Raw genomic sequence first — 24,454 nt, forward strand, 5'->3', positions numbered from 1 at the left:
AAAGGGCAGGTTTAATGATTTAAAAGTTAAAACTTGCATTCGTTGTAGAACTATGACCACCTACATGCAAAACCCAAGAGAACAAACTACCTATTGCAATAATAGAGGTCATCAGGGCATGACAGCTAGTGCTCATAATCTCCGGAGTCTGAGGCAGGACCTTGCTGTGAGGCTAAGCTGTAACATCATGAGTTCTAGGTCAGCGTGGGACACATAGTGACACCGTGTCAACACAACCCATGGCCCAAAATATAGTTTTAAAATCAATTTCAAATGTTTAATATTTCTCTGCAATAGCAGTTCTTGACCTGGAGTGATTTTCCCTTATAATATATTTGACTTAGTTAGTAAATAAATATGATAGATTCAGGGGGCCAGAGAGATGGCGCAGTGGTTAAGAGTACTTGCTGCTCTTACAGAAAACCTAAGTTCAGTTTTCAGCACCCACAAAGAGCAGCTCACAACCACCTCGAACTCCAGATCCAAGGGGATTGGATGTCTTCTGAGGGCTGCTGAGGGCCATGCACACACATGGTATCTCTCTCTCTCTCTCACATACACACACACACACACACACACACACACACACACACACACACACACACACACACACATCCCCAATGTACCATTAGCAAGTTAACAATGGTTAGAAAACTAGATACTGTCAGGGTATTTGCTGCTCAGGGAAGTCTGGACAGGGGCAGCCTGTCATCACAAGAGCCCAGTATAGCACACATGTGCCCCATTAGCCATAGTGAAGTTTTGAGTGGATGCCCAGAGAAGTGATTACAAAGACATTTGAGGGACATCCTGGTTAGGGCAAAGGGGCTGGCGGTGTCCCTCCCTTCACATCACTCCGCCTCCCTTCGCATCTCTTTCCCTTTGTGATTGTCCTCTGCTCAGCTCCAGCATGGCTGGAGTGGGGCTGGGCAGAAAGGGGATCTTGAGAGGCAGGCAAGTATGTACCTGGTGAACCTTTGCTAAAAAAAAAAAAAAAAAAAAAAAAATCTCTTCTGATGAAGTTCTTTGCCCTGAACAGTCATCAGAAGAAAGGCTTATCCAGGACTTCAGCAGGGTTCCAGAGTGTTAGATCAGAGTCTATCATGACAGGGACACCACAGCAGCAGGCAGCCAAAGCATGAAGCCAGGAGACCACACTTTCAAATAGCATAGCTCAGGTAGTCTAACAATGCCGGTCTTACAGCGGAAAGACCGATACTCTGGAATTGCTCAGACCACAAGAGTAGATGTCTTAGCAGATCCAGGCTGTGCTGGAGTCCTGGGAGACTCCTGGAGAGCTGCTGAGTTCCAGCCTACATTGGAAGAAGTTGAGCTTAGTCCTGGCTGTAGCGACTGCGTAGATGGGCATCTCGGTGAGAATGGGGCAAGCTGGCCAAAGGGAAAGCTTCCCTGCACCCAGTCCTGGACTAGAAGGTGGGATTTCCTCCTTCAACTAATCTGATGAAGAAAACCCTTCACAGGAGAGTGCTGGACTCTTGGGGTCTAGTTGGTTCTAGATGTAGCAGAGTTGACAACCAAGATTAGCCATTACAAGGGGCTTAAAGCCACGGTATCTGTGTAGCCATTGTTGAGTCAATAGTACATCTTCACCCATGAGAAAACAAATGGGCAGACAGGACATACACAGAACAAGACATTTGTAGCTACTAGAAGTAATGAAATAGATGCAAACACAGCAATGTCTATGGGCCTTAAAATGTGCCAGACAAGTAGGGAGCCCAGTGGGTGGAGATACCTGCCTATGACTCGAACAACATGAGTTTGATCCCAAGACCCACAGGATGGAAGAAGGAAGCTGATTCTAGGTTTTCTTCTGGCCTCCCCATGTACGTACACACACACACACACACACACACACACACGATAGATAGATAGATAGATAGATAGATAGATAGATAGATAGAGATAGATAGATAGAAATATGTAAACAAACCCTGCTTTGAGAGAGGACACAAGACTCTAGCCAACTATGTTTTGTGTGTTTTTATTAAAGCATCACAGAGAGCTAAGGATCTATCATTTAGTTTAGAGCACACAGCATTTTCAGGCCCCTGTATTTCATCCATGTCCTTAGAAAAGGAAATAAAGAAAACCAGAGACGGCACGAAACAATGTATGCCTCATCCAGACTCGTACAGAAACGAGGTGGCGTCAAGCAGGGTGCTCAGACTGCCGATGGTGAGGGAAGAACAAAAGAGACATGGCTCAGAGGGAAATTGGAAAACAGAAAAGCAAAAGCGGATTGTGCAAAGGCTAGAAAATGCTCTCAACACCGGAGTGCCTGTGTTCCAGCCTGTGGCACCTGGGGCCCAGCCGAAGAAAACAAAACAGGGAGACAGGCTGCCTGGGGTTTGGCTGGGAAACTGCTTTCCAAGCTGGGAGCAGTGTGAGTGCAGTCTGCTTGCTTGGAGGAAACTAATTTTTCCTTGGGAGGATGGGGAGTCAGCCTAGGAAAGAGATACACGTGCTATCCGGGACATTGAGGGCCTCACCGCAGGTAAATGTACCCTAAATCGCACTAAAATATTCCCTGCTAGTCCAATGTTAGGGTCTGTGCGGAGCTGTCTGTGCCCCAGCCCCATCCATGGGACATAACGAATGTAGCTTTTCCATCCCGCTGCCAGAGGCCAAAGTGACCTGGGGAAAGAGGTGCCCACACTGTGCTGAGCAGTATGGCTGATGTTACAGACAGGAACAAGCCAGCTGCAAAACTCAAGAGGCCCAGAGTGGGGAATCTGTAAGAATCTGCTTTGAGGCAGAAAAGCCAAAGAGGCCTCTAAGCTGGGGGGTGGTGGCACATGCCTGGAATTCCAGCGCCTGGAGGCAGGAGAGTCACTTCAAGGCCATCCTCATATACTTAAGTCAGTGGAATGAGCTTTAGAAAGCCAGGCTGGAAGGGAAAACAAAGGACCCACGTGTGCACCAAGAAACGCAGTCCCGCTTGATCATGGACTCAGATTCAGTGTAGGATAAAACTGGACCTCCATGTGTGAGTGGATGTGTGTGTTGTGTAGATCAGAGGACAACTTGTGAGAAACCAATCCTCCCCTTCTGTGGTGGGCTCCAGGGATCAAATCAGATTTGCATATCAAGTTCCTTTATGCTCTTAACTATCTTGCCAATCTTATCACTTTTTTAAGGCAGTGTTTTCTGAAATGTAAAGGCTAGAAAAGTCCCAGACATGCACTCACGGGTGCATGTGAGAAAGTGAAAGGATGGGCTTGGCTGTTTTTCCTCAGCTGTCCACCTTGTTTCTCAAGACATGGTCTCTTATGGCCTGGAACCTGTTGGGTAAGCTAGGCTTGCAGACCAGTGACCTCCAGGGATCCACCTGCCTCAGCCTCCCCAGCCCTGGGATCACAAGGGCAGACCGTCTGGACCTAGTCTCACCGTCCTGCTCCTGTCACTTCTTTAGCTTGTAGTGGCTCCTACCTGTAGCTCCAAGTTCTTGGAAGGATAAAGAGGCCTGCCAGGTTTATGACCAGCCTGATCTACATAGCAAGATGCGGGTCAGCCTGGGGGTACATAGTGAGCCTGTCTCACAAAAGGACTGTCTATAAATGCATCCTCACAGGAGGGTTAAGAGTGCAAGACCAAAGAGCGCAGAGCATGCTGGGCTACAAGGGGTTCAAGTCTACACACTGAGCAACCCAGTGTTTTATACTCAAAAAAGTATAAAACAAGTGTGGTCAGGTGTGGTGGCACATGCCTGTAACCCCAGCATATGGAAGGCTAAAACTGGTCCAGGAGTCTGAGGCCAATCTGGGCTACATGAGACCCCATCTGAAAGTGGTGTTGGGAGAACCAGGGGTGAAGTCCACTGAACAGGTGGCCCTGGGTTCAAGGCTCAACACTAGTCCCATTCTCTCTCTCCCATCTCATGAGTATTTGGTCCCCGGTTAGTGCTGCTGTTTGGAGGGGCTTAGGGGGTGTGCCTTTGTTGGAGGAATGTGTCACTGGGAGCTGCAGAGGGTTTAAGGACTCACACCACTCTGTCTTTACTGCTTGAGGCTCAGCTTCTGCTCTCAGCATCTGATCGTTCACGGCGCTTATCTCCGCCATAGAAAGCAATCACAGGATCCGACCCCCACAGGCTTCAGAATTCCAGAATCCGTCTCCACGGACACTGAAAGATAACAGGCCACTCCAAATGTATCGACCCCATCAGTGATTGATCAGACTGACCAGGAAGTCCTAACTTGCCCCACTTAAAAGATCCAATCACACACTGAATATTTTGAAAAAAAAAAGTTAAAATTTATTAATAATAGTTAACATCACATGGTTAATTCAACTAGTTCTCTACTGTACATGATGACAAAACGCTCACTAGACCGAGTGCCCAGGGATATGAGATGAGTCAAAGGTTCACTGAAGATCACACAAAGCAGCATTAGCAGAGAGAGCTGTCAACCTAGTGCTGGCAGTAGCCAGCCTAGTACTAGGAACACAGCACACTGTCTCATGCTCTGGATTGAAAGCCAACTTCCTTAAAAGTTAGACACACACACACACACACACACATACACACACACCCCTTTTTAAAAAAAAGTCCTTTCCTAGATGGTGCTTGATTTTAAAGTTTAAAATTCAAGATTCGAAAATTTAGTCAGAATCCATTTGTACTCCGTGGCTACCCTCTAGTGCTGCACACATCTATAGGTGGCTACCCCCTAGTGCTGCACACATCTATAGGTGGCTTCGGCTTTCAGTGGTCTGCTTCGGTAACTGCAGGTTGAGGGAGCTACACCAGACAGGCAGTATCAGGCAGGAATCACTCGACCTTCCCTCTGGGCATCCCGGGAGGACCTGGGCAGCCTTCATTTCACTGTACACCAGCTTGTTCGGTTGTAACTAGGCTCTGCTCAGCACAAGTCTGAAAGATGTTCAAAACATGGCTGCCACGATGCTGAGCTTTCTCTTGGTCTTTCTCTTTTGACCCCCGTATCTTGTTTATTAGTGTTACAAGGCTGTTTCCTCTTTATTAAACCTATCCAGGTTTAACATTGGTGGTCAATTTAATATTTTGAAGGGAGAAGTGAACTTTTGAATTCAGAGCGAACCGTGTTGGTAGAGCAGAGAACAGGACATTGGTGTCTTCCCGTTCTTCAAACAGTCTGGAATAAATAACTCGTATAAAAAGGCTAGTCGGCAGCTCGATGCAGCTCAGTCCAAGGAAGCAGACAGACAGCGTGCATCTCGTGTAAAACACGAGACACACCGGAGGTGGGATCTGCTAGGAGGGCAAATAAATGTACAAACACCCCGAGACGCCCCTGAGGTTTGGTCGAGTTCTCTCGATGCTTCATGTGGTCTGCTCCAACGATCTGATGTGACTTTAAAAACATTTTCGCTGGCTTCCTGTAACTTGTCAAACCATTCTGAAACGCCGACTGACCTAAAAATCACATCTTCTATGCAGTGAGAACTTGAAACAAATCCTTTGGTTTTCTTTGCCTAACATCCCGGGTGAGACCTCACTCAGGAAAGCTTCTGGACGGAGCAGCCAGGTGTTGTGGCTTCTTTCCCTCAGCGAACCACCCTGTCTCCATCCCTGCCTCGCATACACCTCACGGAGCAGAGGAAGGTGAAGCCCGGAGGCTGGTGGCGCTCTGCCCATCACTCACCAAGAGATTCCGAGTCTCTCTTCTTCCCGCGGGTGAATGAGGTATTTCTAGAGCCAGTCAGTGTCTCCACCTCATATCCTGAACTACAATGATCTATCTACTCACAAGGCCGAGTCAGAGGAGACCCTGGCCAGCTATATACAGAACAAAGGAACATATAAATACATTACTTACATAATTAACCATTACACAATGAAGGAGAGGACCTGCTTCAAACTAAATAAATTTCAAACATAAATTAAAAAAAAAAAAAAAAAAGAAATTGAAAAGCTACCAAAGCCACCCCTAGCCCCAAGGTCTGCTGCTCATAGATGACCCGTTCAGCCGTGTGAGGTAAAGCCACAGACACTTGAAGGGGGTGTCGAGTCTAGCTTTGGTTTGGGTTCCTCTATTCCAGGACAGCAAATGTTTAGAACCAGCAGGGTGATGCCTACAGGTTGAGCTGAAGAGGGACAGCCATGTAGGCCAGGGGACGTTCCATACTGCTCCTCCTCCTCCTCCTCTTCCTCCTCCTCCTCCCTCCCTCCCAATGCCTGATCTGATGACAGAAGTATCAACATTTCAAGATGTTCTCCACCTATAAATGTCGCATTCAGCTCCAAGATGAGGCAACCATATTCGCAAGACTGTCCCCATCCCATAGGACTGTACAGGAAGTAGAACAGGGGAGGGAACATGCCAGGAAGTGACCAGCAGGAACAACTTGTGAACAATTCCTTACTTCTGATTCTCAGGAAGGCCAAGGATTGGGTATCAAACTCTACAGTGAATATCGGGACAAAAGTCCCAGTCTCTCGGGGTCCTCTCTGCCAAGGAAATGCCAAGAGGTCCATCTCCTCATAATTTAAAACAGGGAAGTGAGGAAGCAGGGAAGTCCCGTCTGCTCCAAGGTTCTATCTCTGCCCGGCCTCCCGGATGCGACAGGCCACAGCAGTGATGAGAGCCGCTCCCTTCCCACTGCCGTCCTCGGATTCCAGGAAGGACACGTCACATTTCGGAGCCAGATCTCTCACCGTCTCATGCATGACTTTGGCAAAGCTGGAAAGATAGAAAAAGGGGATGTGAGTGGCTGGTGTCCTCAAGCAAAGCTTGGAATGAGGAATGAGACGTGGAGCACGGCACCTACAAACTAACAAACAGACAGGCTTGCAGGGGCTAGGACCACACCCAAGCCTTATACCACACCACAGTGGCCAATCGCAAGAGTAGAAACCTCAAGTTTTGGCACAAATGTCTTGAGATGCTGGTGAATTTTCTTCAAAACAAATCAGTTGGTCTGGGGATGTACCTCAGTTGATAATACTTGCCTAGCAGCATAAGTGAGGACCTTGGGTTCACCCCCCGCCCTGCCCTCCCGCCCCAGCATCTACCGAGCACCGTAGCCCACCCATGTCTGTAATCCCAGCAAACAAGAAGCAGGGGAATCAAAAGCTCAAGGTTACCCTTGGCTACATAGCAAGGATGTGCTATGTTGTTAAAGGCCAGTGTGGGATACAAGAGACTCTAGTTTAAAAAACAAAGCAAGGGGTGGGATAGATGGCTCAACACCGGCTCAACACCGAGAAGTACAAAACCCCTTCCTTGCAGGGGACCAAGATTCAGTTGCCAGCCCCTACATGGTGTTCACACAAACAATGTTCACAATACCCTGCAACTCCAGCTCCAGAAAACCCAATGCCATCTTCTGCCCTCCGTAGGCACTGTACCCGTGTCCACGACTTCCCTACCCCCCCACACCTCTACCAAATAATTCAAGTAACCTTTAAAGGGAAACTTTGGGCTAGAGAGATGGCTCTGCGGTTAAGAGCATCTATTGTTCTTTCAGGAGCCAAGTTTGATCGCCAGTAACAGGTCAGGCTGCTCACAACTGACCAGTGCCAGGCAATCAGGCTGCAAGGGTACCATCACTCTTGTGTAATACCCACCACAGAGACGAAAACATATCAAAACGACTAGGCATCACATCATTACAGAAACATCAGTGATACGATCACTGAGAAATACGATCTCTGGTAGTAGTGAACTCCCGTGGTCCCACCCCAAGAGACAGATGATTTGGAATCAGCTACATAATGAATTCAAGGCTATCTTGGCTCAAAACCAAAAGAGTTGTGATCCAGCCTTGAAATTAGCTAACTACACCTGCACAGAAACTCTCAAGCCAGCAAAAGGGTCATCACCACTAATCTAGAAACTAAGCACTAAACCCTCTTTGGAGTGGCTGAGAGAAGGGCGAGAAGAGAAATATACAAGGAGAAGAAGGAAGACAGGACAGCCCCAAGGTCAGGCACTCACTGAGGATGAAGCTTGTACAGTGTCCCGTCCACGCCCACCGTCACTTTGAGGTTGTCCAGTCCACGGTTCTCTCTTATCTTGTCCACCACGGCGGCCATGCCTGCGCCACAGAGCTGGGCCGCGCGCCGGGCGACCACAGTGCACACCTCCTTCACAATGATGCTGTCGTCACACGTGCTCTCCAGCCCTAGGTGGCGCAAGATGGCTCGGACCTGTAGCAGGGCCAGGCAGTCACTGCGTGGGAGATGGACAGTGCACGGTGAATAATGCGCAGAGAGGCTTAGTGGCCTGCAATCCCTAAGGCCCCTCTGGTTCCACGGGGGTCAGCAGGGCAGGGGTGGGGGTGGGGCGGGAGTGGGGTTGGGGAGGGGGTCTCATTCAGTTGCTCTTCCTACAAACTACTTCCTACTGAGCTACAAACAAGCGGCCCTTCATTCAATTTTACATCCGAGGTAGGGCATTGTTACTACAGGCTGAGGCTCACAGGCATGGTGAGTCAGTCACTCTGTAATCTCAGCTGTCAGGAGCCTCAAGCAGGAAGATTGCAACCAATTCAAGGGCAACCTTAGTTAGCTACACAGTGAGACCCGCCTCAAGAAAGCCAACACCAAACTATACTGAAAACAAAAGACAATCCACATCCTACATGGAGACCACCCCCATCCTCAGAGTGGGTCTTTGGGGAGTGTCAGTTAGGAATGGGTCACTCACTAGGGACAGACCTGCATCTGCATCCTGGCTTCAGAGGAGCTGCAGAAACCCTTCAGCTTGCCTACTCATTATAGAAGAATAAAGGCCATGGCTCACCTCCCTCCCAAGCCTCTCATCCTTACCTCTCGATCTGAGACAGGAACTTAGTTTCGAAGATTCCCCTTGTCTTGAGGCGCTCTGAGATGCGGCCACGGAAGAGCAGCCCCCGCTTTGTGAAATCGATCAGGATGTTGCGCACAATCTCGCCCAAGTACATGCCGCTGATCATCTTCTCAAACCTGCAACGGGACGTTGTCCACGGAGGTTATGTCCAGGCTGGGGGCGGGGACTTTGCAGGGGTGGGGGGAGGGGCCGGGAGAGTCATGCAGGCAACATTCAAGAATCTTCTCAATCATTCAGCAAAACTCACCACCTGATATCTGAGGCCCACAAGGCTTAATGTTAGGAAAACACACACACACACAGAGACACACACACAACCAATTCTAGGAGCAGGGGAGGATAACTGAGTCTTCCTTAATTCCTTAACTCCACTGGGCAGCTTACGTTTTCTCTTGGACCTTAAGTAACAACAGCAGAACCCACCCCCACCCCCCACCCCCACCCACCATCCTCACTTCTGGAACCAACCATGACTATGACATAACCTGGAGACCTCTGGAATACGCACAATGCCTTTTTGCAAAGCCAAGGGTCCAAGGTGCACTGAAGACACTGTAATTGTCCTGCCTCTTTTTGTAGCCTGCTTCCTTCATTAATGCTGCCTGCCTGACTTGCAGAGGTATCTCAGTCTGGGAGATATTCTCTAATTAAGAATAATCATAGACTGCCAAGTGTATTCTGAAAATCCATGTCTTTGGCTACAAACTCAGTCTGGTAACACTAGTATAGCATCTTAAACCTTCCTACCAGGCAGATCTTAGGTCTCTGTTCAGCTCCAAGCCCCTCCGCTGTATGAGGCTCTGTAACACTCGGATGCTTGTCCCTTCTGACGATAGAGATGCTGGATGCTGAGTAACCAGAAAGGGTTCCCTCCTGTCAGAGCCACAACAGTGCTTCTTCACACTGGGAGGGGTGTGTGTGTGTGTGTGTGTGTGTGTGTGTGTGTTGTGTGTGTGTGTGTGTGTGTGTGTTTCCAGTTCCCACCCGGTTTTCCTCAATATCAGACCTAGCTTCTAATACACTCTCCAACACCTTGAGGCATGTTTAAGAAGACCCTCTTTGAAGGAGAAGCCCATTAGGCTCCTAAGAGAACAGGCATTCTGAGGAAAGCCAAGGTGACGGAGAGCCCAGTCAACTGAAGTCCCGTTCTGGGACTTAGCTCCAAACACAGGTGATTGCTTACCTCTGTTTGCCAGGGTTGAGAGAGAGCTCGTCCACAGCGACGTCAAACACTGTGCGCAGGTCATCCAGGCAGCCGTTGTCCCCGAACGCTCCCCACTCCATGTTGACACACATCCGCCCCTCCTCTCCGTCCACCAGTTCCACATTACGCATCTCCTCCATGTAGCAGGCATTGCTTCCAGTGCCTGTCAATCGGAGGCCACCAATGCTCATTTAACACCAGCCTTCCACCCATCCAGAGCCATGCAAGCCCACCAGGGGAGGATCAATAGTCTCCTTACCAACAATGAGGCCAACTTCACAGTGAGGGTCTTCATAGCCACAAGTCATCATAGTCCCAACTGTGTCATTTACCACGGCCACCACATCCAGGTCAAACTCCTGATGGCAAGAGGAAGATGTCTACTCCACAAGTCCCAATCTTCAAGACACATACGCGCACATGCAGGTGCAGACACACACGCATCCCCAAATGGTACATGCCGTGGCCCGTTCCTCATTTCACCTGCCCCAGCTCAGGCTGAGACCTACACTTCCACTGGCCAGGACATTAAGATCACCACTTCCGAGCAGAGAGGACAGATCAGTCGGCAGAGAACAGTGTTTGCTTTCCTTACAAGCATGACAACCCGAGTTTGATCTTCAGAACCCATAACAAGAGACAGACATGGTCATGCATGCTTGCAATCCCTGCACTGGGGAAATGGAGACCAAGAGACTCCTGGGGCTTGCTGGCTAGCCAACCTAGTCTAACCATTCCATCCCAGGCCAATGAGAGAATCTGTCTCAAAAACCAAGATAAGTGGGGGGCTGGAGAGATGGCTCAGAAGTGAAGAGCACTGACTGTTCTGGTCCTGAGTTCAATTCCCAGCAACCACACATGGTGGCTTACAACCATCTGTAATGAGATCTGATTCCCTCTTCTGGTGGGTCTGAGGATAGCTACAGAGTACTCATATAAATAAAATAAATCTTCAAACAAACAAACAAACAAAACAAAAACAGCCAAGCATGGTGGCATATACCTTTGATTCCAGCCTTTCAGAGGCTGAGGAAGTCCCTAAGGACTACCATCTAAGGCTGCCCTCTGGCTACACACACACACACACTGGCTACACACACACACACACGCTGCCACTTATCTGCTCACCCTTCTTTGCTCTTCCCCATTCCTCAAAGCTCTTACAGCAGCACCTGCCGCTGGAGCATGGCCTTCTTCTAGCAGTTAACCAACCACCGCTGAGTGATAAAGTTATTTAACCCCAACAAAGCAGTAACACGTGGTAATCCTCCCAGATTCCAAGATACACCAAGCCTTGCACCACGCCTCCCACCTCTCGCCGGCGAATGGCTTCCTTCAGCAAGGTGACCACATCTTCACCCTCGCAGCCGGATGCCTTGAATCCCTTTGTCCACTTGAGGAGGATGCTCTGAAAATAAATAAAACAGAAAAAAATAAAAATCACACAAAGGAGGAACATCCACCCTGGGTCATCCCTGGAGCCTGGCTCTTCTGCGTCTAGCTCTCAGCCTCGCAGAGCAGATTACCCACAAATGATCCTGAGCCTGCATCTAAGGTACTACTTACTGACTTGGTTACATCACTTGATCCTCACCACCACTTGTGAGAGCTTTATCATGATCACAGTTACTTGGTGGGAAATCAAGGCACTGAAGGGATTTGCCCAAGGTCTAGATTACACCCTGGCCCAGTGACTCATGGCTCAAGCACCATGTAAATGCTCCAACAATTATTTCCTTCAGCGGGCCAGAGTGTATGCCTTAATTCCATAGTTCAATGAACAGTGGTCTCGGTGACAACCTTGAAAGGTCCTCGGAGCTAAACACATGAAACTCAAGGAGAATGAAGACTGAAGTGTGGACACTATGCCCCTCCTTAGATTTGGGAACAAAACACCCATGGAAGGAGTTACAGAGACGGAGTTTGGAGCTGAGATGAAAGGATGGACCATGTAGAGACTGCCATAGCCAGGGATCCACCCCATAATCAGCATCCAAACGCTGACACCATTGCATACACTAGCAAGATTTTATTGAAAGGACGCAGATGTAGCTGTCTCTTGTGAGACTATGCCGGGGCCCAGCAAACACAGAAGTGGATGCTCACAGTCAGCTAATGGATGGATCATAGGGCTCCCAATGGAGGAGCTAGAGAAAGTAGCCAAGGAGCTAAAGGGATCTGCAACCCTATAGGTGGAACAACATTATGAGCTAACCAGTACCCCGGAGCTCTTGACTCTAGCTGCATATATATCAAAAGATGGCCTAGTCGGCCATCACTGGAAAGAGAGGCCCATTGGACTTGCAAACTTTATATGCCCCAGTACAGGGGAATACCAGGGCCAAAAAGGGGGAGTGGGTGGGCAGGGGAGTGGGGGTGGGTGGATATGGGGGACTTTTGGTATAGCATTGGAAATGTAAATGAGTTAAATACCTAATAAAAAATGGAAAAAAAAAAAAAAAAAAAAAAGAAAAGAAAGGTCCTCGGAGTCTTCTACAGACCCTGAGAGGGGGAAGAGAAGGGAAAGGGGTTGGAGGGGGGGGGGGGGGCAGGGTTTCTGTTCACATCTGCGCACATGCACAAAACTGTGCACATGGCTTGTGTGTGGAGGCCAGAGGCTGATGTCACACACCTTCCCCATTTGCTGTCCTCTGTATTCTTTGAGGGAATCTGCCATTATATCTGGAACTCACTGAGTTAAGCCTGGCTGGCAGGGAGCACCCAGGACCTGCCTGCCTGACTCTCCTTCCGCAGTGCTGGTGTTCCAGGCACAGCACCGCACCCAGCTTTTATATGGGTGCTGGAGATCTGAGCCCAGATCCTCATTATTACAAAGCAATCAATTTACCATCTGAGCCAGCCCCCTGCGCCCCGCTCTAGGGCATCCTCCCCTATGTGGTGGCACATCTAGGCACAGGTGCCCATTTGCTTTGTACATGGGAGAAAGAGGGTTTGTTCCTTGTTGCTCTTGATACGATAGCAGCCAGGACAAACCAGTATCCTCAGCTCCCTTTCACAAAAGGCTGGAATCGAGACCACCCACATGCATGGTGTCTCCAAGTCTTGCTCATGGTATATGCCCATCACCTGGGTATCCCATAAACCTGGGTGTGTCCCACTGTGGTGAGAGATCCCGAGAGATTTCGAACAAAACACAGCAGCACGGAGGCCTGGCTAATTACACCCACACAGCGACAAAGGCAGGCTTGTCTCTTCTACTCCTCTCTCATCTACTGCTAAGCCCTGCGCCTCTGGCAAAAGTGTTTATAACCTCATTCCAGATGATCACTATAACAAGACAACACTGGGCTTCAACAACCAGAGACTTGCCCAAGGCCAGTGGTGAATAAATGTGGCCAAAGACCTCTGGGCCTCCAGGTGTCCTTAACACCCACTGAAACCTCATCAAAAAGGTGATGTCACCAGAGCCAGGGCCACTGCTGGCTCCTGCTTTGCTTACTCTTTATACCAAACTGCACATGTTGGCATGAAAAGAGAGGGTCTACTCATGTGCACAAGGACCTCCATTGTATATTCAGCACCCACATAAAAGTTGGGGAGGTAGAGACAAGAGGATCTCTAGGGTTTGGTGGCCAGACAGGTACATAATGAGTGAGTTCCAGGCTAATGAGAGACCTTGTCTCAAAAACAAAATTGATAACTTCTACCTGAACATATATGCATGTGGCAGCGCACACACACAAATGAGTTAATATTCTTGATTGTTATCATTATTTGTGTACCCAAACTGGTACCCAATTTCTTCCAAGGTCTCCACCCAAGCTTACTCATACCCTCTTTCTCTCTTCTTCTTTTTTTTTTTTAGGTTTTTGAGACAGGGTTTCTCTGTGTAGTCCTGGAACTCACTCTGTTGACCAGGCTGGCCTCGAACTCAGAAATTCTCTTGCCTCTGCCTCCCAAGTGCTGGGATTAAAGGCATGTGCCACCACACCCGGCTCTCTCTCTCCCTCTTCTAAGAGCAACTCTCTTCCCTGTAAACTGGAGTGAGCTTAGGGTTGAGGAAGCCCATAGGAGAGCCCTCCCAGAAGGTGGCCATACCTGGTCCAGGCTGTTCTGCTGGCAAGGGAAGGAGAAGGTGAAACCCAAAGGTAGGGACACGCCCTTCATGCCCATGTACTCAAGGAAGTCCGCGATGCACTGGACAATGTGGTCGAAAAGCTGTGAAAACAAAGGGCATTGAGAGAGGTGCCCTCGACAGAGGGGGATGCCCCAAGCATTGAGAAATGCAAGCTCAGGCAGCACCAACCCAGAGCAACTCTGCCAGGGCCCTGAATCACTGCCCTCCTCAAGCCAGGGGTGAGCCGAGAAAGGCTGGGGTCTTTGAAATTCGGGAGGTCGCTGAATCATCCCAGAAGCACAACCCATCATGTCCTCCCCTCCTCCCTAATGTATCACCTCTGCCACCACCACCCCTTTTTCTCCGGCCCCTCGCCTCACCTCTTCTCCAGTGCCATGCATGACTTCCTGTGGGATGGAGTAGATCTTGTTATGCATCTCTACGCCCCTTCGCTTGCCATTACGCACGCGCACCAGCAGGACCCGGAAGTTTGTTCCTCCAAGATCCAAGGCCAGGAAGTCTCCTTTCTCTGGAAAATGAACCCCGAATAATGAGTTGGGGTGACAGAATATAGCTCCCTTCGTGGGTTGTGGAAGACACATTGTGAAACTCAAGTCTTGGGAGAAGATGGAGTGTGAGCGCCACCTGGCAGTTAAGAAAGCAACATCTTCATCACCAGATCCGAATGGGCCCATCTGGTGGAACGCCACAAGTCGGCCCTTCAGAACATGAGGAATGCCAATACAGTATACTTAAAACTCTCTAAATGTCACATCTGAGCCAAGACAAATGCCACCTAGGGTACAATTCTGGAAGAGAAGCAGAAGTAGAGGGACTCTTCAAAGAAAACTGAAGTCAGGGAAAGTGGAATGCCTGCAGTCCCAGAACCTGGGATGTGGAACTTGGGAAGAGGATCAGGAGTTCAAGGCCAGCTTTAGCCACACTGTGAGTTTAAACCCAACCTGGGCTATATATAAGACCCTGAGGCAACCGAACACGTTCCTTTTCCCTCTTAAAGGTGATCTTTGAGGGGTGCTTGAATGGAGCTAGGCCCCATATTAACAGGCTACCTAACCCTAGCTTCTGCCTCGAGAGCCGGTGCCAACCATGAACCATCACGGACCAGAAATTTTTTATATGGAGCCAAACAGGAAATACATGTAGACCCAACTAATGTAGTATTTGAGAGCTGCCTCTGGAATGCAGATTCCTAGGTCTGAATGTCAGCTGACACTGGTTGTATGAACTTGAGCGAGGCTCTCTTGGTTTCAGTTCTCAGCCAAAGAGCAAATTTTTAATAGACAAAAAAATTGGTTGGTCTGAATGTCTGCACACACGAACAATCCTAGCATAGGTTGATTCAAGGTGGTCCTGTACAGCATCCTGGACTACATTTGAGGCCAGCCTGAGCTACATTAGACCCATTTCATAAAGCAAAACTAATGGGGCTGAAGAGAAACTTTAGCAGTTTAGAGCTCACACTGTTCTTGCAGAGGTTCCAAGTTAAGCTCCTAATAAGCACATCAGGGGTTTCCCAACTCCCCCTAACTTCAGCTCCAGGGGGACTGGATATCTTTTGGCTCACGACACACAGCACACACACACACACACACACACACACACACACACACACACACACACACGGGGCGTCGATGCCACGTACCTGTACCGTCTGGAGTGGCACACACATAAGTGGGCAACATCTTCACAGGGGCGGCCTCATGCGTCTCCTTGCTCAGACCCTGCTCCATTTCCACCTTCATCCTTCTCTTAACCTCCAGCAGCTGTTCATGGCTCAGCTTCAGAGACTCCAGGGTCTTCTGGCGGGCCCGGTGTTGGTCAGCCAGACGGTAAGCCACCGCCGTCACCATAGCCGCCCCCTTGCCGCTGCCATCCTCAGAGCGGAGGAAGCGGACATCACAATCGGGCACCAGCCTCCTCACTGCCTTATGGAGACGCTTGGCAAAACTGTGACACACAGAGAAAGAGACGGGTGTCCATGGTTACAGTCTGTGGTACAAATGGCCGCAGAGCTGACCATGGCCCCTGCAGAAGCAAGTGGTGTCTGTATCTCCTCTCTCCATCCCTCCCCCACCCCCATCTTAGGGTGACTAATATAAAGGCCCAGCTATTCAATCATGGCTGCCCTAGCTGGCTTCCCCCGTGAACGCAGTCACACAGACCCACTCTTTCTCATGGAACAAGCCTCAGCTCCTCTGCTTAGCAGATGGAGCCAGCCCCTGCCAGGGCAGACGACGGGAATCAAATGTTTCTGATGCCCCTGGAGATCCAGGCTCACTTCATCTGATGGCCCCCAGGAAAACACTCAACAATGACAACAAAAGCCTACGAGTATCTTTCTCTGGACTCTGGCCTTTCTCTTTCCAGTTCCTGCCAATGGCCTCAGAAGCATCTGAACAACTGGAGACAGTGAGAATGTTTAATTAGGGAGAAGCTCTTGGGTGGCGGCCCCCTGCAGCTTCCACGGAGCGCAGACTGCTGCGGACAGCACAGCCCAGCCCAGCAATTCCAAGGCTCCTCTCCCAGACCACCCACACCCACACAGATAGCAAGCAGCCTCGCGGCAGGCCAGTCACTGTAAAAGTCAGCCTCACCCAGTCACTGAGCCAGAACCGGCCTCTTAACCACATTCCCAGGTTATCCATGTTCCTACAGCCCTGGGCTAGAATGCTGAAGATGGATCTCAGAGCCAGATGGCAGCCACCAGCTCAGTTAAAGGTGCCCTGACCTGGCACTCACACTGAGAAAATGACAGAAAAATACGGGAACACAAAAGACCTCTTCTGGATCTCAGGTGAGATATGAACAGTTTGGAATAGACGAACAAAGGGACATGACAGGGCGGGAACAATCCGACACTAAAATCAGGAGAGGCTGGCGTCTTCAAGGTTGGATGGCCACTAACAGAGGGCATGGTACCCACATGAACCAGTCAGAGTAATGGAAGAACAAGGAATGAATCAGTAACTCATAAAAAGAGGGAGGTGGCCCGGGATGATGTTGGGTTGTGAGGACGTGCTTGCCTGCCATGCACAGAGCATTCAATGGCAAACTCTGCAGAAAGGTGGTACACACCTGTGATCCTAGAACTTGGGAGGCGGGGACAGACAAGAGGATCAGAATTTAAGTTCGCCATGGGCACAGATTGAGTCTAAGGCCAGCCTGGGAGGGACTAGAGGACAAGCCTGTCTCAAAACAGAGCGGAAGAGGAGGCAGCAAGCCAAGGACTCAGCAACCAGGAGCTCTAAACAGAGGGCAAGCCATCAGCTGCCTTCAGAAAGCAATCCCACTCATACCAAGTGACTGGAGAACACTTATGCTGTCTGGAAAGCAATACAGAGCTGCCTCATGGAGTCTCCAGGGGACCCTTCTGTTCCCAGCCCCGGCTTGCTCACTCACTGGGGATGTTTCTTGTAGACAGAGCCATCCACGCCGATGGTGGAGCGGAGTCGCTCCTCGCCCTTGTTCTCTTTGATCCGCCACAGCACCGCGGCCAGGGTGGCTGCACACAGGCTGGCTGAGCGCGTGGACACAATCTGGCAGATTCGGTGCGTGGCCACACAGTCCTCCTGCAGCGGGCTCAGACCCAGGCGCACCAGGATCTGGTAGGCCTTCTGAATTCCGTCCTTATCGCTGGGAAACAGATAGGGTGTGAGCAGTGTTGAATTCACTGTGGCCAGCAGTTCAAGGCTCCTCTCCCAGACCACCCACACCCGAGTATACACACACACACACACACACACACACAGAGGGAGGTCTGCTTTCTGTCGGCACTCTTTTATTTTCCACAAGGAAAACCTCGAAGTTCCTTTGTGTGTATCTTATAAAGACAAGACCCTGGTTTCGCCGCTGCAAATGGGGAGCAAGCGAGCATGTGGGTTCCTGCTCTCTGTTCCCCTCAAAGTATATGAATGGCAACCTTTGAGTACTTGAAGCCAGTGTGGACCCTACCTGTTGGCTCTCTGCAACGGCAAAAGCCAGTCTATGTCTGAAGACACGGGAAAAGGCTGGAGGTAGGGCCTGAGCCTCTCCTTGAGGAGCCCCATGCCTCTATATCACGCGCCTTCATCTCCCTTTGGGCTTAACAAAGGGCAGGCAGAACTGCTCCGAGGGTCCTCGTTAGCAAAGTTCTTTGAACTATTTCATTGCCCTTCTTTGCCACTAAAACTACTTCCTCGCTCCATCACGTCCCTGAAACTATAAGACCCCCTTCAATCAAGTAGAAATCTCAAGCGAGAACAGCAGATCTAAATCTTTGGAACATTGTTTAGTGAAAGCCTTTGCTCCCATTCCCGAGCTCACTGGGAAAAGCAAACCCTTGGCAAACACAAGAGCCCGAGTTCAATCCCCACAATTTATGTCTAAAAGAGGAGGTGGAGGCCGGTGGGCCCTTGGAGGCTCAGTAGTCAGTTAGCCTAGCTTACTTAGTAAATTCCAGGCCAGTGAGAAGTCTGTCTTAAAGGTAGACACTTTGCAGAACACATACCCAAGGCTTAACACACACACACACACACACACACACACACACACACACACACACACCTCCAAGCCATGCCTCTTATTTCCCTCCCAGTTCCTGCCCTACTCATGGAGACTTGGTAAGCAGAGAGGCAGTGGGCCCAGACACTTACTCTTCAATATCCGAGACATCTTTGGTCTCGAAGGAGCCAGTGGTAAGGAGCTCTGGGCTGAGTTTCCCTTGGAACAGCAGCTCGGCCTTGGCCATCTTCACCAGGATGAGTCTGACCAGCTCCCCCATGTACATCCCGCTGATCATCTTCTCAAACCTGCAGAGACAGACCAGTGACGTCCCACCATCAACAGATGTACACCCTCTCTCCTCCAGAGGAGGGCAAACACGCATAGCGAGACTCTGTCTCAAGAAAAAATGTATCAAAGCAACAACAACAAGGCTTACAGAGGTTCCCAATAGGAAACAAGGTGGCTATAAGTAGATCAAGGTACAGATCTTCCCACTCATCCACTGACACTGCCTTCCCCAATTGTGAATTCAAGAAAATGGGTGACAATAACCTGGCAGAGGCTAGGAGGTGGTCAGGCACGTCTTTAATCAGCATTTGGGAGGCAGAGGCAGTTCAAGGCTAGCCTGGTCTTTAAAAAAAAAAAAAAAAGCCAGTAAGTAACCTGGACAGAGATTGGGGTAAAGTTCCAGGGCAGGCTAAAAGAGGGCTCAAAAATCTTGTGGTGAGCCGGGCGGTGGTGGTGCATGCCTTTAGTGCCAGCACTTGGGAGGCAGAGGCAGGTGGATTTCTGAGTTCGAGGCCAGCCTGGTCTACAGAGTGAGTTCCAGGACAGTCAGGGCTACACAGAGAAACCCTGTCTCAAAAAACAAAACAAAAAACAAAAAGAATCTAGTGGTGAACGGGTTGAAAGCCAAAGGAAGAAATCAGGGCCAGCACTTAAGGAAGTCCAGTAGTTTAATTTTCCACCACTAGGTGGCACTCTTCTTTAGCGATTGCTCTTTTTGCCTGGGCCCACGTGACAGAAGAAACCAAGCCCTTCGGAATATCTTCTGGGTAAAGAAAACCCCTTGATGTCTCATAAAGGATCAGAGTCTAACAGACAGGAAGCATAATGGGCTGTGTACTAACTAGGATGGGCCACACCACCCAGGAGGCCCAGCAGGGGTGTGGCACAGAACACCTAACAGAAACTGAAAACCGGGCCCTCAATCAGCAAGATGGGACTTGCTCATAGTAAAGGAGCACTGGCAACGTGGTTCCAGACACCAGCTATGCCAACATTTAGGAGGTTGAGGCAAGAGGATCAAGTTTCAGGCTAGCCTAGGCTACACGGTGAGACCCTATCTCAAACATTAGAGAAATGGTTCTACGGTTCAGAGTGAGGACCACTCTGGCAGAACAAAATTTGATTCCCAGCACTCAGGACTATGTGTAATTCTAGTTTCAGGGGCCCTCTTCTGGCCTCCCCAACATGCATACAGCGCACTTAAAGACATGCAAAAAAGTCACTGATGCTCATAACGTGAATAGATAAATGGGAGACAGGGGACGCATGCCTTTAATCCCAGCACTAAGGAGGCAAAGGCAGGCAGATCTCTGGGAATTGAGGCCAGCCTGGTCTACAAATTGAGTTCCAGCACAGCCAGGGCTACACAGAGAAACCCTGTCTCAGAAGGAAAAAAAAAAAAAGTCAAGGTCATCTCAGAAAGTGAGTCCAAAATCAGCTAGGGTCACAGGAGAAGCTGTCTCAAAAAGCAAAAACCCAAAGTTCCAACACAGCAACTATTTCTGATAAGTAGCAACCCGGCTTCAGGCTTCAGCACTGCAGAATTCCAACGTCTACATGACGCTGTCCTTCGTCAGTGGCTCTTTACAACAATGACTGCCCAGCAGGACTTCAGGGTCACCCCAGTGGATAGTTTGGAAGACTCCCTTCCAATCACTGTCAGTCATCTATGGCTAAGCCAGTGCGGTTGCTCATTTTATCTTTGGACTCTCCCAAGGACACGTGGCTCCTCACAGGGACTTGGGTTCATCCCACTGAGGGAAGAGGCACTGAGTGAATGGCTTCCCAGCTAATCTCTCAGCACCCACAGCAGACACAACCACAGGATCCTAAAGGAAGTGAAAGAGCAGAGACTCACATCTCAACACGGAGGGGAGAAGCCTGTGACTTAAGGGAAGGCTCCCCATCTCCTTTTCCAAATAGAGATCAGAACTAAGTTTTTCTAAAACACTCACGGCACCACGAGAACCACAGAGATAAATGGTTCATTGCTCAAAATGGTTTTGCAACTGCTGTTTAGCCCTTGCAGCAGCTGCCAATCCTGTTTCAAGATCTTCCACAGAGAAGTTTTGCAAATTCGAGAAAATAAGGTTGTGTAAGAGTCGAAAGGAGGGCCAGTGAGATGGCTCAGCAGGGGCTGCTCTTGAAAAGAACCCAGATCCAATCAATACCCAGCACACACATGGTGGTTCACAACCATGTGTGACTCCAGTTCCAGGGGAGCCAATGCCCTCTTCAAAATCTCCAGTCACCAAGTACACATGAAGAAGAAAAGAAATACAAAGCCTTAAAAAAAAGAGCCAAAAGTAACAAAAAATAAGACTGGTGCATATAAGATTCAGGGTACAAAATGCTAAGCTTTTGCCTCCAATTTTCCCTAGGTCATAACTGGCCCAGAGGCCTAGTGTGAATGAAGACACAAGGCCTGGGACTCTGAATAAGCGGTGATTTAAAAAAAAAAAAAAAGTCAACACAGGGTAGCACATCTTTAATCCCAGCACTTAGGAAGCAGAGGCAGGTGGGTGTCTGTGAGTTTGAATCCAGCTTTCGTCTACCTAGTCAGCTCCAGGCCACCAGAAACTAAACAGTGAGACCCCGTCTCAAACAAAACAAAAAGCCAAATCAAGGCCAGGCTTGTAACTCCCTTGGTAGTGTTTGCTCAGGGTTCAATTCCCATCATCAAATAATACCAGCTACTTGCTGCAATCTTGGCATCCAGGCAGTGATGGGCCAAAAGCCACAAAACAGTGCCTTTAAGAGCCTCATCTTGCCGGGCAGTGGTGGCACATACCTTTAATCCCAGTACTTGGGAGGCAGAGGCAGCAGAACTCTGAGTTTGAGACTAGTTTGGTCTACAGAGTGAGTTCCAGAACATCCAGGGCTACCCAGAGGGCTGCTGACCAAGACTCTGTATTGAGAAGAACCCAAGCAAAAGCATGACCACCCGAAGGGCTTCTCTCTGCTTTCAGCCCCTTTGCAGTCTTATGATCATGACCATTCCCACAACTCGTGTGCCTCCACAACCCTTTGGGGATAATGCAAAGGAAGCGTGGAGACAAGCCCTTGCTGTGTGTGGCAGTCCCCCCTCAGCTCCACACCCTATCCACTCACCCACCCACTCACCCCAAAGGAAGATGCTACTTACAGCTGCTTCCCAGGGTTCAGTGAGCCCATGTCGATCTCTCTGTCAAACTCAGTTCGGATGTCATTGAGTGTACCGTCGTCCCCAAAGGCCCCCCACTCCATGTTGATGCACATCCGTCCCTCGTCGCCCTCCACCATGTCAATGTGACGCATCTCCTCCATGTAGCAGGCATTACTGCCAGTACCTGATCAAAGGAAGAAACTGTTCAGTGCCAAGTGGGCTATCTATCGTCTTAGCAGCCTCCCTCTTCACTGCTTGTAGAAGTCTGCCTAGGGGCTGAGATTCCTCACGGCAGCCTCCTGGGACAACACAACATGATGGCCAGATCTCTTGTACACTGCTTAACCCTGTAAGTCCCGGCATGGCCTAAAGTAGCTGCATCGCTATCTTCGCACATCAGGAGAAAACACCCAAGCTAATGATTAGTTCAAACAACTATGGCCCTCACACCAGGGTCTCACTCACCCACAATGAGACCAATCTCGCAGTTCTGATCATCATAACCACAAGTCATCATGGTCCCAACCGTGTCATTCACCACAGCCACAATGTCAATGTCAAAGTCCTGCAGGGGAATCAAAGGGCCTTCATCATCACCAGGGGAAGACGGGTATGAAGACAAGTGTGAAGATGGAGAAAGAGCAAGACACACCATGCAAGTATGCTACTAACCCAATCCATGGCCACGCATGGATAGCAGTGGGGATCACCCAGGTGCCCCATCCACCTATTCTCCATTTGTCTTCACCAATAAGGACCATTTTCCAGACAGCAGAATGGATTGAATTCATCTTATTGCTTTCTCCCCCTCACACACAACTGACAGACCTAGCCTACCATCCCCTGCTTCATTCCCCACTCATGTCAATCATGCCGACATCCCTACTTGACAAGGAGAATCCTGAGGCTAAGGACCAAAGTGTGTTTCTTGCACCAAAGGCCAAAGGCCAAAGTTACTGTCCATCAAGCAAATTTCAAATCCCCAAAGGTATCTGATCACATACAAAAGTCACAGGCCAACATGGCAGGGATACTGAATACATATCCTTAAGCTCTACAAAACCATGTCCTATAGAGTCCAGAGACAGACAGGGAAGGATCTCAGATAGCCTGGGGACCCTGAGCTCCCACCCACTACTCACCCCTCTGCGCTGGATGGCCTTCCGGATCAGATCCACCACATCTCTGCCTTCCACGCCACTGGACTTGAACCCCTTAGTCCATGAGACCAAGAAACTCTAGAAGAGGGCCAAAAAATAATGATTTCCCACAGCTGCGACAGCAACATTCTAACAAGTCCTCAGCAGAGCCCTCTACCTCAGGCCTAAAGTCATGATTAAATTTATACATTGTCTCCTAACTAGCCCAGGAAGGAGGAAACTCAGCACACACACACACCCCAACCCCGCCCAAACTCCAGGACAGAAGAGTGCATATATGAGTTTTACTGTGATTCCCTGCCCAAGAAGTAGAAAGAAGCAGTAAATAGTGTGTGTGTGTGTATGTGTGTGTGTATGTATAGTGTGTGTGTGTGTGTGTGTGTGTGTGTGTGTGTGTGTGTGTATGTATAGTGTGTGTGTGTGTGTGTGTGTGTGTGTGTGTGTGTGTATCCTTGTATTTCTGCTCCTCCTGCCTCTACCTCCTGAGGCAGGGGTTTCAGTAGGTACTACTGTGGCCAGTTTATGTTGTGCTGGGGACAGCCCCCTCGGCTCTGTGTGCGCTAGGCAAGCACTCTACCAAATGAACACAGCCCCAGCTTCTTGGGTATCTTCCTTTCATCCGTGGGTCTTTCTCATAGCACTTTAGATCAAAGAAGATCTTAATTCTGCCAACATGGACAGGATACCACAAAGTATGTGGGGGAGGGGCAGAACACCACAGCCTCTCCTACTCCATCACCACCCTCCACACCTACACATAGCACATACATATAGCTTCCCAGAAGGACGTAAGTCTCAGTACTGAAAGCTCACATGCAAAATCCCCTCATCGCCACTGCCCCCACAGCTGCAGGTGGCTCAGGAGTCCCCTTCCGAGAAAGCATCTCGACCCGCCATACCTCATCCAGTTTCGTCTGGTGGCAGGGGAACGAGAAGGTGAAACCCAGCGGGAGCTTCTTCTCTTTGATCTGTAGCTTGTCCATGAAGTTGGCCAGGCATTCGGCAATGTGGTCAAACAGCTACGGGCACAAAGAGGAAGGTGAGCAGGGCGGCAGGAGAGTGGGAGACAGACTTAGGGTGAAGGGTTCTATCGACCGCCAACTTAACACAGTCTAAACAGTCTAACATGACCTAGAAGACAAACCTCTAAGCATGCCTGTGTGGGAGTGGGAAGATCTCCCCATGTATCGGTGACAGCCTTCCAAAGGCTGGAGCCACGGATCGATTAAAAAGGAGTTAACTGAGCCGAGCACCACATCT

The 24,454-nt window shown here is 49.6% G+C and overlaps 1 protein-coding gene across 2 annotated transcripts in view; it reads right to left on the reverse strand.

The window, feature by feature from the left end:
• Positions 1–4,256: 4,256 nt before the first annotated feature.
• Positions 4,257–24,454, reverse strand: part of Hk2 (hexokinase 2) — a 49,430-nt gene continuing 29,232 nt past the window's right edge. Inside the window, exons 4-18 of one of the 2 annotated variants that reach the window (NM_013820.3) lie at positions 24,094–24,213; positions 23,177–23,272; positions 22,500–22,599; positions 22,035–22,218; positions 18,751–18,906; positions 17,519–17,752; positions 15,762–16,066; positions 14,479–14,627; positions 14,080–14,199; positions 11,333–11,428; positions 10,280–10,379; positions 10,000–10,183; positions 8,777–8,932; positions 7,944–8,177; positions 4,257–6,686 (exon numbers count right to left, since the gene is read on the reverse strand). In NM_013820.3, the coding sequence (NP_038848.1) occupies positions 6,542–6,686; positions 7,944–8,177; positions 8,777–8,932; positions 10,000–10,183; positions 10,280–10,379; positions 11,333–11,428; positions 14,080–14,199; positions 14,479–14,627; positions 15,762–16,066; positions 17,519–17,752; positions 18,751–18,906; positions 22,035–22,218; positions 22,500–22,599; positions 23,177–23,272; positions 24,094–24,213 (2,379 nt within the window). In that variant the 3' untranslated portion in view covers positions 4,257–6,541. The remainder of the gene's footprint in view (positions 6,687–7,943; positions 8,178–8,776; positions 8,933–9,999; positions 10,184–10,279; positions 10,380–11,332; positions 11,429–14,079; positions 14,200–14,478; positions 14,628–15,761; positions 16,067–17,518; positions 17,753–18,750; positions 18,907–22,034; positions 22,219–22,499; positions 22,600–23,176; positions 23,273–24,093; positions 24,214–24,454) is intronic. The other variant, XM_017321401.2, reaches the window with a different exon arrangement.

This window comes from Mus musculus, chromosome 6, assembly GCF_000001635.26.
Source record: "Mus musculus strain C57BL/6J chromosome 6, GRCm38.p6 C57BL/6J".
Taxonomy (NCBI): domain Eukaryota; kingdom Metazoa; phylum Chordata; class Mammalia; order Rodentia; family Muridae; genus Mus; species Mus musculus.